Source organism: Corvus kubaryi, unplaced genomic scaffold, assembly GCF_017639235.1.
Source record: "Corvus kubaryi isolate FWS band 111438036 unplaced genomic scaffold, C.kubaryi_AGA036_p1.0 split2-37374, whole genome shotgun sequence".
Taxonomy (NCBI): domain Eukaryota; kingdom Metazoa; phylum Chordata; class Aves; order Passeriformes; family Corvidae; genus Corvus; species Corvus kubaryi.
Window position 1 is genome coordinate 4,114,744 of NW_024582082.1, and position 15,254 is coordinate 4,129,997.

The following is a 15,254-nucleotide window of genomic DNA, read 5'->3' on the forward strand; positions in this document are numbered from 1 at the left end:
TCTTCTGAGTGACACAAGGGATGGGAGTGAAGTCTCCAGGCTGCTGTGTAGGCCATCAGGGGGGTTCCTGTGGGTTGGTGCCACCTGGGGCTCTGGGATTCTGCGGGATACAGATGATGGAGAGGGGCTGTGTTCCAGCCAAGGGACCTGTGGGTGCCTGGGATAACCCTTCCCCACCTGACCAAACTCCTGAGCTGCTGTGGAAATGCAAAGAAAGCGGGATAGATGTTAGTAAGAGTTGCAGTGTAAACCCCATTTCTGCAAGGCTCAAAGACAGTTGATCAGAAGAAACCTGTTTATTGTGAGGTTTAGGAAAACAATTTTTATGCAAATTGCTTTTTTTTTTTTTGCCAAGTAATGGAGTTGATACAGAACTTGGAATTATAATTTTAAGAATACAAATACATAGTATCTTCTTCAACAAACACAAAACAGACTTCTCCAGGGAACATTAAATGAACAAATGTTTCCTAAAATAAATGGGCAACAAATATGGGGTGGGAGGGACAAAATAAAACAACAGTCCAACTCAGAAGCCAAAACCCCACTGAAGAAGCAGCAGTCACATCTTCAATTTTATACTCAGGCTGTACTTTCACTTTGCTTTTCCTGTTCAATAGCTGGCAGAAAAAGAGGAAACAAAAACACCATCAATAAACATTGCTGTTTATGAACAGTAAACTTAGCCTTCCTGTGGAGACAGACTGAGAGAGTTTTGGGGGTGTACCGCCTGAAGAAGAGAAGGCTCTGGGGAGACCTTAGAACCCCTTCTAGTGCTTAAAGGAGCTCCAAAAGAGCTGGAGGGGGACTTTGGACAAGGGCCTGGAGTGACAAAAAAAGGAGGAATGGCTTCACACTGACAGAGGGCAGGGTTAGATTAGATGTGAAAGAGAAATTCTTCCATGTGAGGGTGGTGAGGCCCTGGCACAGGTTGCCCAGAGAGGCTGTGGCTGCCCCATCCCTGAAAGTGTTCAAGGCCAGGTTGGACAGGGCTTGGAGCAACCTGGGATAGTGGGAGGTGTCCCTGCCCATGGGAGGGGGTTTGAACAAGATGCTCTTTTAAAGTCCTTTCTAACCCAAACCATTCTGTGATTCAATGATAATGGTTCTGCAGGATACAAATTTCTATGATCATACTTAAAGCCAGAGAATGGTTAAATCCCTATTTGGTTTTTTTGGTCACCCTGAAAATGACAACTCATACCCACATCTGTGTAGCTGAAAGGGAGCAGTTCATGATGTGCAGAGCTTCTCTTGTATTTACAGCTTTGGCATTGGCAAGGATAACAAAACAGGGAAAAAACCCAGGTATCTAATGTTGAGGGACTGTGCATCTCCATGGCTATCAGCACATACATCCAGTGATTAGCAATACTCTTCTGAAGGAAACTGCTCACAAAATCTGCTCCAAATGTTCTTTTCATATCTGAAGCTGAGCATGAATCCTAGGCTTATCTGGCTGCCTGTGTCTGGGAGAAGACCCTGCATGAGAAAAGCTCAGGGGTGCTTTTCTGAGGGAGATTGCCTGTTAGATGAGGATGATGATAGGTTTTGCTTGCAGCGTTATTCCCAGAGAAGGTGCCTGGAGGTCTCCTGCCCGTGGCTGACAGCAGGTACCAGTGGGAGGCAGCAGCTCATCTGCCTGATAACATTAAATCCAGAGCTCGGGCACCCTCTGGGGATACTGCCTGGCCTGCCAGGGATGGGAAAAGGTTCCCCTGTGCCTCCAGAGGAGCTGGTAGCAAGGTAATTACAAACAGATTGATCCTGTTACCAGCACCCAGTGGGAACACTGGTCTTGCTTTTAGCAGAAGCAAGAGCAATCCCATCAGAAAGGGTTTTTCAGACAAAATGCACTATTGGTTATAATTACTCATATCCTTGGAAGCCCAGTATAGAGTCTTAGTATTATCCTCACTTAAAGTCAGGGATGAGTTTGAGCCTGTAATCCTGTGATTAGTATTCATTTTGCATATGAACTGCAATACAGATTATGTCCTTGCTACTTGTACTTCAAATAGCCTCATAAGCACTTACTTTCTTTAGTGGGCAGTGGATTTTTCTCTCTGGTTTCTGTCTTCTTCAGCTTGGTCTTGTCAAATGTTTCAATTTCTGCAAAATCTGGTTTGTCGGACATGATGGGTCCTGACAAAGAAAGGGAAAACACACCCATGGCTTCATTAGCTAGTGCTGTGATATCAGCCATCTGCAAAGCATTTTCTCCTCAAGAGAAAAAATATAAAAATACTATAAAAATGTTTATTCGAAAAACCCCCACAAACCTAGCACCCAATGTGGGACCTTTCCCTGAGGCTTGGCTCTTTCAGAGCAAAAGAGGAAAGGCATAAATAGAATTTTCTCTAGATTTCTCTGATGAAATTCCTAAAAAGCATAGTTTTCACATGGCAACAAGAATAATCAGTAATAAAGAGACAATGCTTAATTACCAGTAATCAACGGTGCCCCCTGACATAAACCTGTATTTTAAGAAATGCTGCTAACAGGAAAATCTACAATAAACGCCAAATCCAATAGGAACAAAGAGCTTCAATTATGATTTTCTTTTAATTAATAGGATTTGTCTTTCATTCTGAGCCCCCTGTACTGAGCACATCCATCCCCTGAGCTGCTGTGGACACTTCAGCGTAACAATAGAGGACCGGTTCCCCCAGCCCTTTGTTTGCTCTTGCTCCATACCCCAGTCACAGCTCAATGGCTTTGATTATACTCTGTTATAATAAAGAGAAATCCACAAAGCACACCAGCATTTCACCTGTCAAAACTTCCCTAATCCAGTTTCTCTCTTTATTAAGAAATTCGAGTTAAAATCCAGCCTGGGTGTTATTTCCCTTATTTCAGTGGAGTCTCCCATCAAGGCAAGGTTTGGCCCGGAGATGGCTGATATAATTATAATTTTTCCTTCCTGCAGAAAATCAGATTTCATTGCTATCTGCACTGAGACAACAGAGTAAATATTCACAAGGAAAAAATTTAAAAAAAAATGAAAAGCTACTAAAACCACATGGCATTACCGTCTGGCTGCTCTCTCTTCAGCTGCTTGGTGGCCGTCTGAGGCAGTGTGAGTTGAAAAAGGTCAGGGTAATCCCTCCTCTCCTCTCCCCTCCTCCCCCCTCCCGAACCCATAGCTATTAATATTGATTAGTTCAGTGCTGGGATTGCTCAGCGTTTAGGGAAAGGACAGATTGCTCCTGTAGAAAGTGCATGAGGGAGGGAAATGGGAAAACTGACATGGAAAACTGCCAAAATACATCTTGATTTTTCTTTTTTTCTGTTCTCTTCATGTACCATGACAATCATATAGAAGTTTCCCTTCCCACCATTTTCCAGTGCTGAGGTTTGCAGTAAAGGTGAGGTTTGGGGATTGCTGCTGCCAGATTAGTTTTTGGGGAGGGGATTGTAGGTGCATTCAGCAACATGCCTGGGGATCATCCCCACCTGCCCAGACTGGCAGAAGCATAAGGGGGCTTGGGGCTGTGGAGGGCCCTCAGCACAGCCATGGTGTGATTGCCGTGATCAAGGGCCAAGTCTGAGATTAGCATGGCCCAGGCACCACAGTGACATCCAGGAATGTGTCCTGAAGGGATGTACAATGAATTTCTGCTTGCTCCTGTTTTGGTAGCTATTAATTCAGTTGCTGATGCCTCCCTCAGCCCATGGCTCTGGAAGCAGAGAGAGAAGGGCTGTGTGCATCCTCCTGGATACTGGTGTGGGTTTCCTCTTGTGTACCTTTCAGTGTCTCCATCTGAAATTCCTGTCTAGACTCCATAATAGTCAGAAGGAAGGCAACAAAGTTGGGATAAAATTAACTGTGCCCTAGGAGTACCTGGTTTTCTCTACTGACTATGAGGCAGCCTGAACAATGAGTTCAGAGGGACAGCGATCTCTCAGCTGACTGAGAGCCTCTGGAAGGTCTGTGGATCTTTCTGTTGGCACCGCAGGCTTAGGTAGTGTGGGTTTGAGTCTGATATGTGTGCATGGAGAAAATGGTTTTAATGTGCTTAAATGTGTCTTAAGGATCTCTTCTTACAATGTTTGTTTAAATTAAAACAATGAACAGGCTTGTGGATGGGCTTGATCTTAAATATTTTTCCCAACCTAAGGGATTTGTGCAGGCTGGCTTGGTTATCTCTGCATCTGCACTGACCACACAAAATCACTGTGTGTGTGCACCATATTTAATGTCAGGACTCAGTTCCTTTGCTTCCACCCCACATATCCAATCAGTTGTCACAAATAGAAAGCTGCATTCCTGCCTGAAACCCCCTGGGAAAAAGCAGGAAGGCAGCCACTTGGTGAATATTTGGTGTAAGCCGTAGCTGAGATTTGGCATTGAACAGTCTTTGTGTCTAGTTTAAAGAGAGAGCATTAACCTCTTTTTTGGCTGGACACAAGATTTAGAAGATCAGAAAAGACTTTAAAACATAATCTGAGTGATTCATGAATCCAGGCAGTTCATGAGTTTCAGTTTTTTAAATATTTGTTCATTTTTAAAATAACAATTATAATTCTGATTGTGAAGAGAGACTAGAAGGACAAAACCTCTTAAAATTCAAAAGTAGCACAACTTCTCTCAGTGGTAGAGAGCAAACAAAGTGTTCAGGACAGCAAAGCAGAAGAACCTCAGTTTGGGTTCTCTGTGTCCAGTCATGGGCTCTGCCCCCAGGATGCACAGCAGAGCTCAGGCTCTTCTAAACATGCTAAGACAGGGTGAGCACGCTTGTTTTCACCACCACTACCACTTTAATTGCCCAATTTATTGGCAAACTTAATATTAAAACCAATTTGGGATATATTGTTTGGGTTTTTAGGCTAAAGATGACCACGTTTTAAATTGAAATTGGGTTGGGTTTGTGAGGAAGGTGCAACAGTGCTAAGCCAAATAACATAATGATGAGAAATTACATGTTCTCACTCTGCTGAAATCAGGAGATACTCATCTCCATAACAAACATCTTGACCATTGCATAAAGTGCCTGTCAAGTTTCTGTAGCTTGTAAATTCGGTGCTGTGGTCAAACACAGCTTGTGTGGGATTCAAACCTCATGTTTATGTGCTCTGTGCAGTACACAGCTGGATGCAGTTTACATATGGAAAGTTTGGAATTTGGCCTGAGGGCATCACATACTTCGAGGGAAAGATGGGTAGGTAATATCTTACTCAGATGCCTTTTCCTTTCACTAGTAATGGAGATATTCTTGCTATATATGCAGCAAAGCTGTTCTTTGTCAGGTTTTGAATTGCAGGATTTCGGAGTCACCATCTTCAGTAAGGGGAACATGATGTTTGCCTGGCCTTGGGGTGACTGTGGTTGCAATGAACCTCAACTTTCTCTGTGTTGCACAGAGGCAGCAGAATGATCCAGTGTATGGAAATGTGAAAAACCAGGAAGCCAGTGGAGCATGCAAACTACAGAATCTTTATGGATGCTCTACGCATAAAGCATGTAAAGCTACTTTGGTATGGCTGTGCCTGAAAAGCTGCCTCATACAATGGAAGCTGTGTTTTGTTTCAATTTGTTGCCAAAAGATGAAGGGCTGAGTCAAACCTGCCAGGACTGACACTTCTGATACCAGTGAGTCACCTACCATTGACAGCAGTAAACCATGCCTGGCAGCACAAGCCACTGAGTCTGTCAGACACCCACAGAGCAGCAGGGAAAAACAAACACTTGCTACCAGAATTCGGTAATAGGTGAGAGGAAACGTTTAGAGGGAGCTCAAGTGAAAAGTGAAGAGTGAGGCTGGGTGGTTTGGACCCTGTTGCCACTTGGCCTTTTCCCTTGGCTGCTGTCACTTGGAAGCAGCGTACCCAGCCCGAGCAGGGCTGGGGCTGCAGGGACATTAATATATATTATCTATCTATCTATCTATCTATGGGCTGTAGCCTTTCGCAGGCTGGGGGATGCTGTGCTCATGTTTGGCACAAGAGGGGCTCTGGAAATGCCAAGTTTCATAGAGACGCGGTGGGCAACTGCCAGAAGAAGGGGTTTCTTTCTCTTTGGTGCAACAGTAGGAATCAAATGGTATCTATTTCCACAGGGAGCTGAGGGGGGACAAAGCACCCTAACGTGAGCAGCCGGGTAGAGGAACAGACGCTCGAGCAGATCAGTGTCTGTAGCTGAGCCAATAAGCTGACACAACTGATTTTATAATCACATTAGTGCTGTCTCGAAATAACACACCCACTCAAATATAACAGTGATTTCATTTTCAAAATGTTGTGGTATTTTTGGTGCTAAAGGTAGGGGATCAATTTGTCAAGGCTGAAAGCTGGGCTGGAATCTGCATGCACCCTAACTCCTGTAGGTCCCCGTGAGCACTGAGCAGGTAACAGGATTGGGTGTACTATGATCTGTCCTTAGAAGGTTTCCCGTCCTCAGGGGAACAGGAAAAAGAAAAGACTACAGCTTCACTGAAAGGGTTTTCTTAGTTCTCTTTGTGCCTTTTGTTCCATCTTGCTGCCAAAAAAAATATCCCTGTTTGGGAACGGAGACAGGTTCCCAGGCTAAGAGACAATGAATCCTGGGGGTGTAAGGAAGGCACTGATCCCTCTTTGGCAGACTGTCTGCTGTAATGCTGCACTGCCCATGAGTAAACACTCGACACTTGTCTTACAGTGGATGTTTTATCATTACCTAAGGTGTTTCATTTTCCTTATCAAGACCATTGAACCTTGAGGGTAGGTACATGGAGAAGATGAGGGGGGAGGAGAGGCAGCTGTAGATAGTCCTTCTCCTTGGGCTATTTTTTCCAACCCCATGTTTTCCAAATAGCTCAGGAGTTCAGACAAGTCTATATCAGAAGCCCTGTTGCAGCAAAGAGCAAAAGGAGAAAACATAAGCTCGTGGGAGTAGAAATTTCCTCTCTCCCTTTTTTTTTTTTTTTTTTGATATTATAAAACTTGGTATGGGGGTGAATTTTTAAAAGTTTAACCAGATGGAGATTTTTGCAGCAGAGCTTTCTCAAGAACTGACCCAAAAGCATGTCTTCCAGCACAAAGTACTTGGCTCTGGCCTGGCCCCTTCTAGCAAAATATGTTGACCTGTGCATGCATTATTAAAGGAAAAAGTAGAATTAATACAGAATGTCCATGCACAGGCTTCCCCCCCAAAGCCAGGGTGGGGAAAGAAGCAAGTGATGTGTTAGTCACATAAGTTAGTGCTACAGAGCACATGATAGTTTGTAATGAATAGTGGTATAGAGACTCAAGTTTAGCATGACTTTGAGTCTTTAACAGTCTTTTTTTATTTTCCTCCTTTCTGTCTCTGGACAGAAGCATCTCCTGCAAGCAGAGTTTAGGGAAAGAGTAAGACAGGGAAATCTTGGATGAGCATTGGGAGTGTGCTCAAACATGGCTCTTCTCAGTGTAGCTGGCTGCTCTGGAATTAAACAATGCACTCTTGGGATTCTCCCTCTCTGCTTCAGACAGGAGAAACATTACCATTCCTAATGAAGTTCAAATAGTGGCACCCACTGTGCAGCAAATAGATAACCAACATAATCCAGGAGAAGATAATCAAAGATCATAAAATCCAGAGATCTACTAACTCTATATTAACTTCATATTTTCCTTTTGTCCACAAGAGAAAGGACAATAGGTGGGTCTGTTGTTACAGTCCGTGTTGTGCTGGGGTAGATACAGAGGTGTACTCCTCACTCCTGAGACACAGGGCTGTGGATGTGGTTTTGAGGGGTGCCTCACCAGCACTTCTCTTTGTGTTGCCAAATCATTCCACTCTCAGTAGCCTGGGACTCCTGGTAGCTTGAGTGGTTTTATGTTTGGGGAGAAGAAGATAAACCCTGAAGTTTTTCAGCTGCTTAAGGAAACAAGGCCGCTGAAGCAGAGGAACAGAAAAGGCAGCCAAGTTATCTTTTCTAGCTGATTACTCTGAGCAATTTACAGAATAAAAGCTTGTATTTCTCCATCATCTTTTCCAAAAATCATTTTCCAATTTTATAAGCTTGTTATACAGTGTAACCCAAACACATGGGTATTACATGCTGTGTACAAGGTCAACAATTATGTAAGAAAGTGGTCATCAGTAAGTTCCACATCTGTTAACTTCTGCCTTTTTGATGAAAGCTGCAAGTATTTTATGTTAAATGCTGTTTTTCTTTTTTAAATTGTAAAAAAAAAAAAAGAAACACGATACTATTTACTTCTCCTGGCATCTGAAGTGAACATCTCTTTCTTCAGAACATGACTGAACTAGAAAATTTTATGTAAAGTGCTGAAATCAGTTGGATTAAAGCTCTGTCTTCATCCCAGGGTTAACCTGAGCTCTGTCAAAATGACTCCTCTGGAGTTAGTGTACCTTGAGTGTGAGTGACCACACCATGAAATAACATGGGAACAGCAGAGAGTGATTGTGTTGGCAAATGACAAATTGTGGTAACGTGAACTGTAGCCTTTCCTCAACCCAAGGTAAAAGCACCACAGCAGTTTGAGTATAGATTCCATGTGAGTGCAAAGAACAGGAATTCAACAGGGATGGGGATGTACAAGCTTTAATTTGAGTTAACTTTAACTATCTTTGGGGCATGAGTGTGTATGTCTACAGCCCAAGCTGGCGAATGCAGAGAAAAGCAAATAGGAAGTAAAAATGCAAGTGTGCAACACCGCAATTTTTGCTTGCCTGGTGCATACGTTGAGTGATTTTCCCCTTTAGATGAATACTAGCTTGCACAAAATTCAAATAACTCAGCTGTCTACAGATGGGGGCTGGGGAGGAGTGTGGGAAGGGGAACAGACGGAAGGAAATGGAGCTGAGAAGACTGAATTAACCTTTCAATGTCTTGAATTTCAAGGAGGGAAGAATCATCTCTTGTTAAGTCTGCAACCATGCAATTAAAATATGAACAAGCCTTAGAAGCCACATTTGACCCATATTCCTAGATTTCTACTTTAAAGACAGATCTTCTAAAACCAAGATTCAGATCCAAAAAGTGTTCAGAGGAAGAGAAAAAAAACCCTCATGCTGTAAATGTTTATTTTAATCACAGAACTCTAGTAGAAAAATGAGTAAAAATGTCTGACATTTACGCAGAACATGTGCCTTTGATATTGAATTCAGTTTTAAAAAACCCTTACATATGTGTCTAGTAATGGCTGACAGTCTTTGAAATGATGAATGGTTTTCTCCGGGCTGGAGTTTGTGTTTCTATAAAATAGATCCTTTCACCTGCTTGCTTGAGAAGTCCCATTTGTTAATACAAGGCAAAGCTATAAAAATGAACTTTGATTCTTAGGTGCCCTTTTGGACACCATGAATTAGAACAACTGGATACTTGCTGATATGAGAGTTTCCATGGACAGTTATGGATGTCCAGAATGGCCAAGTGTCATGTGCTGGGCATCCTGGAACAAAATGTTTGTTAGAAAATGTTATAATGCTGGAAAAGAAGAACAAAGTAAAGACTCAGTTTGGGGACGTGTGTCAGTTTCTGGATGAAATATGCAGGAAAGGAAAGGTCTTTGCAGAGCAACCAGCTGGAAAGTGTTTGCTAATTCCTGCTTGGTGTTGAAAGGACTCACGTTTGTCAGTATTTTTTGCAAGACATCAATAGGATCCACTTAAAGCAAAAATTCCAAGTTCAGAAGAATGTATCAAATAATTTTTAAGTGAACAGTTAAACCCAAAAGCAAACACTTTGCTGACATACAGATAATTTCCAGGAAAAACTGTTTGGCATATACTACACAGGTATTACACCAGACAGTGCCTTGTTTTGCTATGTGTCAGATTCCCATTTCCTCCCAATAAGACAATAACCTAGTATGAAGGTGAGGAGTTGCATGGCAGGCTACCAACCTTCCAAGGATTTGATGACTTTGCAAAGCTGATTTAAGTTTTGAAGTATTTTAGCTCAGTTTGTACTAAGCCTTGTACAACAGTGAGCACAGTTGGGATAAGGATATTTTTCTTCAAGTAGCTTCAGTTTCTGATGAGGCGTAATGCAGGGCTGTTGCTGGAAGTAGACTTAACTGGAAGCTAAAGTCTTCAGAGAATATTTATTCTAAAGTCATTCTAGGTCAGGATGGGAATTGGGGATACATGAAGGAAACACGGCTCCAGTTCTTCTGTGACATATACAGGCGATAGTGATTGTGCTCATGAATAGCTTTTCCTGAAAACAAGGGAATTACACCAGTAATTATTTTAGATCTACTGAGTTACTTTGTAAGCACTTAGCAGTCAATCTCTGCAAAACTTTTAAGCTGAGCAGTTTAGCTGTAAGGACTTGTAAGAAAACACTGAGCTACAGAAATGGCTCCCCCTTCGTGGTGTGGCTCTGGACATGGATTTACTGATGAGGCAGGGATGCCATGGCACTCTGGCTCTTTGGTCCTAGGAGCCAGATGCTGACCAAACGCATCTGCCAAGCTCCTGGAGCTGTGCAGCAGCTGGGGAATGGGTCCTTCTGCTCCTGAGCAGTCTCACACTGGGGCCGTGTCACTGTACAAGGCAGTGCACTGTCATATGTCCCGACATGGGGTGACAGTGCTGTGTCACGTGGTGGGACTGCAGCCCTGCCCTGCACAACCCCTGCTCTGAACGTGCCTGTGGGTTTGGAGTGGGAAATGAGGCTGTGTGAGCTCTATAGCCTGTACAGCACTAGAGTGGGAGGAATATGAAATGCTGCCTTCAAAATTCAGGTGTGCCTGAGACAGTGGAAAAGGTGATGGGAACAGCTAATGGACATTGCTCTATTGTGATGTTTAGGAGGGAGCTGAGACGCAGATGCTTTCAACAGCAGCCACTCATTAAGTTGTTGCCTCTCTCCTCTCTGTATTTACTATCTTAGAAAATGTGGCTAAAGAACCAGATAGAGACTAAGATGGTGAAACACCTCAAGGGAAAGTCTTACAAGGAGCAGATTAGCTCACTGCGTTTGTTCAGCTCAGAGACGAGGAGACAGAGGGGAGCTCTTATCCATACCCTATAGCTTCCCTTAAAGGCAAGGGGAGATGCTGATCTTCTCTTTGATGACCAGTCACAGAACCTGAGGAAATGGAATGAAGTTGTGTCAGGGAAAGTTCAGCCTGGACATTAGGAAAAGGTTCTTTACTGGGGATGTGGTTGGTCACTGGAACAGACTCCTCAGGGAACTGGTAACAGTGCAGTCTGCCAGAGTTCAAGGAGCACCTGGACAATGCTCTTAGTCACATGGTTCAGCTTTAGACAGTCCCGTGAGGAGCAGGGAGTTGGACTCTATGCTTGGGTCCCTTCCAATCTGAGATATTCTATGACTGTGTGACTCCCGGGTTGTCCTCAACCTTTCAAGTAGACAGCAAGAACACAAAGTGAGCAGAAAAGCCTAAAATGGCAGCCTGGACTGCATATGTCTGCCCCCTGCAAGGAGCCTTGGAAGCCTTTGAAAGGAGGTAGGATAAGCTGGCATGAAATGGTGCATTCGGAGCCAGTTCAGAGGAGGGAAGCCACTGCTTTGGACTCAAAACCAGCAAACAGGTGCTGTGCAGTGCCTGCCTACCTGCCTGCCGCTGCTGTCTGTCTCCTCTCACTGCGTGTGCTTTCTGTGTCAGGTTTCTTGCAGTTTTATTCCTGTCAGCTGGCCAATGTATCTGCTGAAGAGCCAGCTGGAGTCCACTCTCCCCCATGTTTCCTCAACAAAATTGCCAGCTTGTTCTGATTCAGTATCTTTATTGTTGTTGATGAGGCTAAATGAATCAGAAAGAACACGGGTATGTATACAAAATACAAATTCGGAAACCTCATCCTGATGTGAGGAAATTTTATTAGTGGTTCAAGTGGAGAAGTCTGCTGTGGAAGCAGATGGACAGAACACACAGACCCCCTGAGAAGCCATTTCCCCCGACCCTACATATTTTATTGGGTTTTCGTGGTACCTCCTAATGACACCAAATCTTCCAGCAGGAAAGCAGAGTTTTAGATCTGATTAAACCTGGGTTAATTTACTGCGGGACTGTGACTCTCCCTTCTACGGATTCTAAATGCAAAACTTCTTAATGAGTCTTATAAATGTATCTCTAGATAAAATTCAGAATCCGTGCTGGAAAACCTGAAACAAAATCCTCCCAGCTATTGAAAATACAGACGTTTCAGTTAATCCCATCCTGCTTGTATAATTTTTTCCCCCCTTTCATATAGTCTTTGTCAGTTTTTCGTGGGGGAAAAAAAAAAGCTTTTCCTGAGAGGATTTTTACTAACTAAATCCAAGTTTCCTTAAATGCCTTTATTAAACCCACCACCTATGGCTGCTGGCACTGCATGACAGAAAAAGCAGTTGTAGTTTCAGCGTGGCATGTGGGAACCACAGACTGCCAGGCACTGGTTTTAACACTTCGAGTGTAAGCTTGCATCTCCTCTCTAACTTATGCTAACTCACTTAAAGGGTGCTAAATTTTGTGTTTCAAAATGCATTAGCTCTTTGTCAAAGGGCACTTCGTTACTTCTGGCACGTTTACATTTGGGAAATGTTTGGCAGTGATTGCTCCTGATCCTTCAAGTCAGAAAATTTGCAGGAAATATTTTAATATGGTTAACAGAAGAGCAAAACTGGAATCACAGAACCAATTAAGCCAGAAAAGACCTCTGAGATCATTGAATCCAACATATGTCAACCAGGCCACGGCACTGAGTGCCACGTCCAGGCTTCTCTTAAACAGCTCCAGGGATAGTGATGCCATCACCTTCCTGGGCAGCCCATTCCAATGTCTGATCACCCTTTCTGTGAGGAAATTCCACCTAATGTCCCAGCAAAGCTAGCAGGGTACGAGCCCACATGGTGCCACTACTGGCTGTGGCCACTCTCTGGCCGTGGGCACCCCAGGATGAGAGGCGAGTCTTAAACAGCACCAGAGGTGGTTTAGGTCGGACATCGGTAATTTCTTCACGGAAAGGGTGATCAGACATTGGAACGGGCTTCCCAGGCAGGTATTTAAGGAACCACCGGACGTGGCACTCAGTGCCCTGCTGTGGTGGACACGGTGATGTTCGGTTCAAGGTTGGGCTCGATGAACTCAGAGGTCTCCCCCAAGCTATTTGATTCTGTGACTCTGAGCCCGCACGGGCCGAGGCGGGAGGGTGCCTGAGTCACCGTGCGGGCAAGAATATGAGGAAAACGTTAATTTTGGGATTTTGGGCCGGCCGCTCCCGCTCTCCTCACTCCCCCCCGGGGTGGGCCGCCGCCGCCTCGGGCCCCGGCCCCCCCCCCCCCCCCCCCCCCCCGCCCTCAGCGCCCGCCCCGCCCCGCCCCGCGGGCACGTGACCCCCGGGGGGAGGCGGGCGGGGGGGCGCGCGCTCTGCACCTGTCAGTCAGCGCGTCACTTCCGCCCGTCGCCGCCGCTGCCGTCGGGGACCCCCCGCTCGCGGCTCGGAGCTCGGAGCGGCTGTGAGGGCACGGACGGCGCCGGGTCCGGCAGCGCGGCGGCCGCGGCACACGGCGCGGGCAGCGGCCGGCGGAGGAGGGCTGCGAGGAGAGCGGAGCGGCGAGGAGAGGCCCGTGCCGGTCCCCGGGGTAGGAAGAGGCGGAGGAACCTGCTGGTGGTGCTGAGGACGGCGGGGAGGGCGAGTCACCCGGCAACGGTGAGGGGCGCGGGGCGCATGCGCGGGGGGTCTCCGCTCTGGCTGGCCGGTGTCACCTCAGGCTTCAGGAACCTTCTGGCACCGACGCCGAGCGGGGCGCGGGAACTTCCTCCTGCCGAGTTGCTGGAGCCGCTCGCAGGGAGCTGTCAAGAGGCGGGAACGGCTCCCAGGCTGGTGTCGGTGGGACCTCGCAGGCAGCGCTGACAGCCCAGCTCCTCCAGGAGTTGTGTGCCCAGCACGGCCCAGCCTGGTGCCCCCTGCGATGGGGCTTGGCGCGCTGACAGCGTCAGCCTCGCAGCTCCCTGACAGCGGAGTTGGTCCCAGAAGTTGAAAGAAGGGCAGTCACTAAATTGCCTGTGATCGCGAAGGCAGCGCTGGCATTAAGAACGCTGGGTCATTGACTTAACGCGCCAGCCTGTGACCAAATGTGTCTTCCGAGGGATCTGTGGGTTTCCATTGTTCGTGGAAGCTCCTTAGAGATTTGAATATTTGAGTGGAAATGTTTCTTGCTATCAGAAAGTTGCTTTAACATGAGATGTTCCAGGGTGCTCCTTCCAGGTTTGGAAGAAACCGCAACAAAACCCAACAACAAAAACCCTGCCGTCACACACTGCAATGCCAGTTTTTAATGCACAACTCTCTTATTCTCAAGTTCCTTGGTCTGGCTGCATTTTAAGAAAATTTTACAAAATTTTTTACTGCTGTCAGGCTCAAGATGGGGAAAAGAAGTAACAGATGAAGAAAGTAAAAAGTAAATACTGTGTAATAACTTTTGCCTGTAAAAAAAAAAAAAGAAGAAAGTGAATATATAAAAACCTACAGTTGTTTATTTTTCTTTTGGCATGTGTTCCTGAATGTCCTCAGGGATGGAATTGTTAGTATATGAGTTTAGAACAAATTGTTAAACCATATTAGCATTTAGGTTTGAAGTTTTTCTGTCTTCTGTGCAGTCTAATCTGCCTGCCTAAGAAGAACAGAAAGCTGGTTTGTTTGCCTATATTATCAGCAATTTAGCTATTTTGTTTGTTTGCCTTTTTTTTTTTTCTGCTCGTTACTAGTAAATTGCTTTATATGTTCTTTGTTGCATAGACTTGAAAATGTTTAGAATATCTTTTAATCTTCTTTGTCTCTATTTTATACATTGTTTGGCTCCATAGGGATCCTTTCCTTGTCTCGACTATGTAACAATAAGGAATTAAATACCTCAGTGTTTTGAAAGCATCTAACTGGAAATTTACCATATTGTTTTAGAAAAATCAATCAAGTAGACTGTCCCATGGTTACATTTAGGAAAGCTGACTCGGAGAAGCTCCTGGAAACTTAATGCTTGCAAATTTTGACATGGACAACACGTCAAAACATCTGAGTTTGGCAAATGATAGTTTTTATCTGCTCTGTGTTAGTTTGGGCACTTGGTTTTTGTGTTGCTTGGAACACTGGAGGATCTTCTTGCAGCTCATTAAAAGGCTTAATTTAACATTTGTCATGTGTGGCTCATACCCTGAGACCTGTGCAAGCAGTGAAGCGCTGCTTTCTAATGTACATAATGGCATGTTTGAAAAAGCAGGTGAGGCTGAAGAAATTCTGTGCATTTGGAGCAGACTTCAGAAAGTTCTGTGAGACCCTGGTTGCTGTGTGTGAGGGCTCTGTGGGGTAGGGTTTTTTC

The 15,254-nt window shown here is 45.0% G+C and overlaps 2 protein-coding genes across 5 annotated transcripts in view; one reads left to right on the forward strand and one right to left on the reverse strand.

Moving 5' to 3' along the window:
- Window positions 1–281: 281 nt before the first annotated feature.
- Window positions 282–3,133, reverse strand: LOC121658192 (thymosin beta-12-like). Of its 2 annotated transcripts, none has more exons than XM_042014781.1 (3): window positions 3,033–3,133; window positions 2,038–2,145; window positions 282–620 (listed from the first exon to the last, which is right to left on the reverse strand). In XM_042014781.1, exons 2-3 carry the CDS (start codon window positions 2,135–2,137, stop codon window positions 583–585), a joined length of 138 nt encoding a protein of 45 aa, XP_041870715.1. In that variant the 5' UTR covers window positions 2,138–2,145; window positions 3,033–3,133; the 3' UTR covers window positions 282–582. The 2 variants fall into 2 exon arrangements, with proteins under 2 accessions (XP_041870715.1, XP_041870716.1); XM_042014782.1 differs by lacking the exon at window positions 3,033–3,133 and adding an exon at window positions 2,774–2,914.
- A 10,241-nt stretch (window positions 3,134–13,374) lies between these two features.
- FAM13B (family with sequence similarity 13 member B) overlaps window positions 13,375–15,254 on the forward strand; it is a 44,965-nt gene continuing 43,085 nt past the window's right edge. Inside the window, exon 1 of one of the 3 annotated variants that reach the window (XM_042014544.1) lies at window positions 13,375–13,588. The gene's annotated coding sequence lies outside the window, so the exon portion shown is untranslated. The remainder of the gene's footprint in view (window positions 13,589–15,254) is intronic. The other 2 variants (XM_042014541.1, XM_042014543.1) reach the window with 2 other exon arrangements.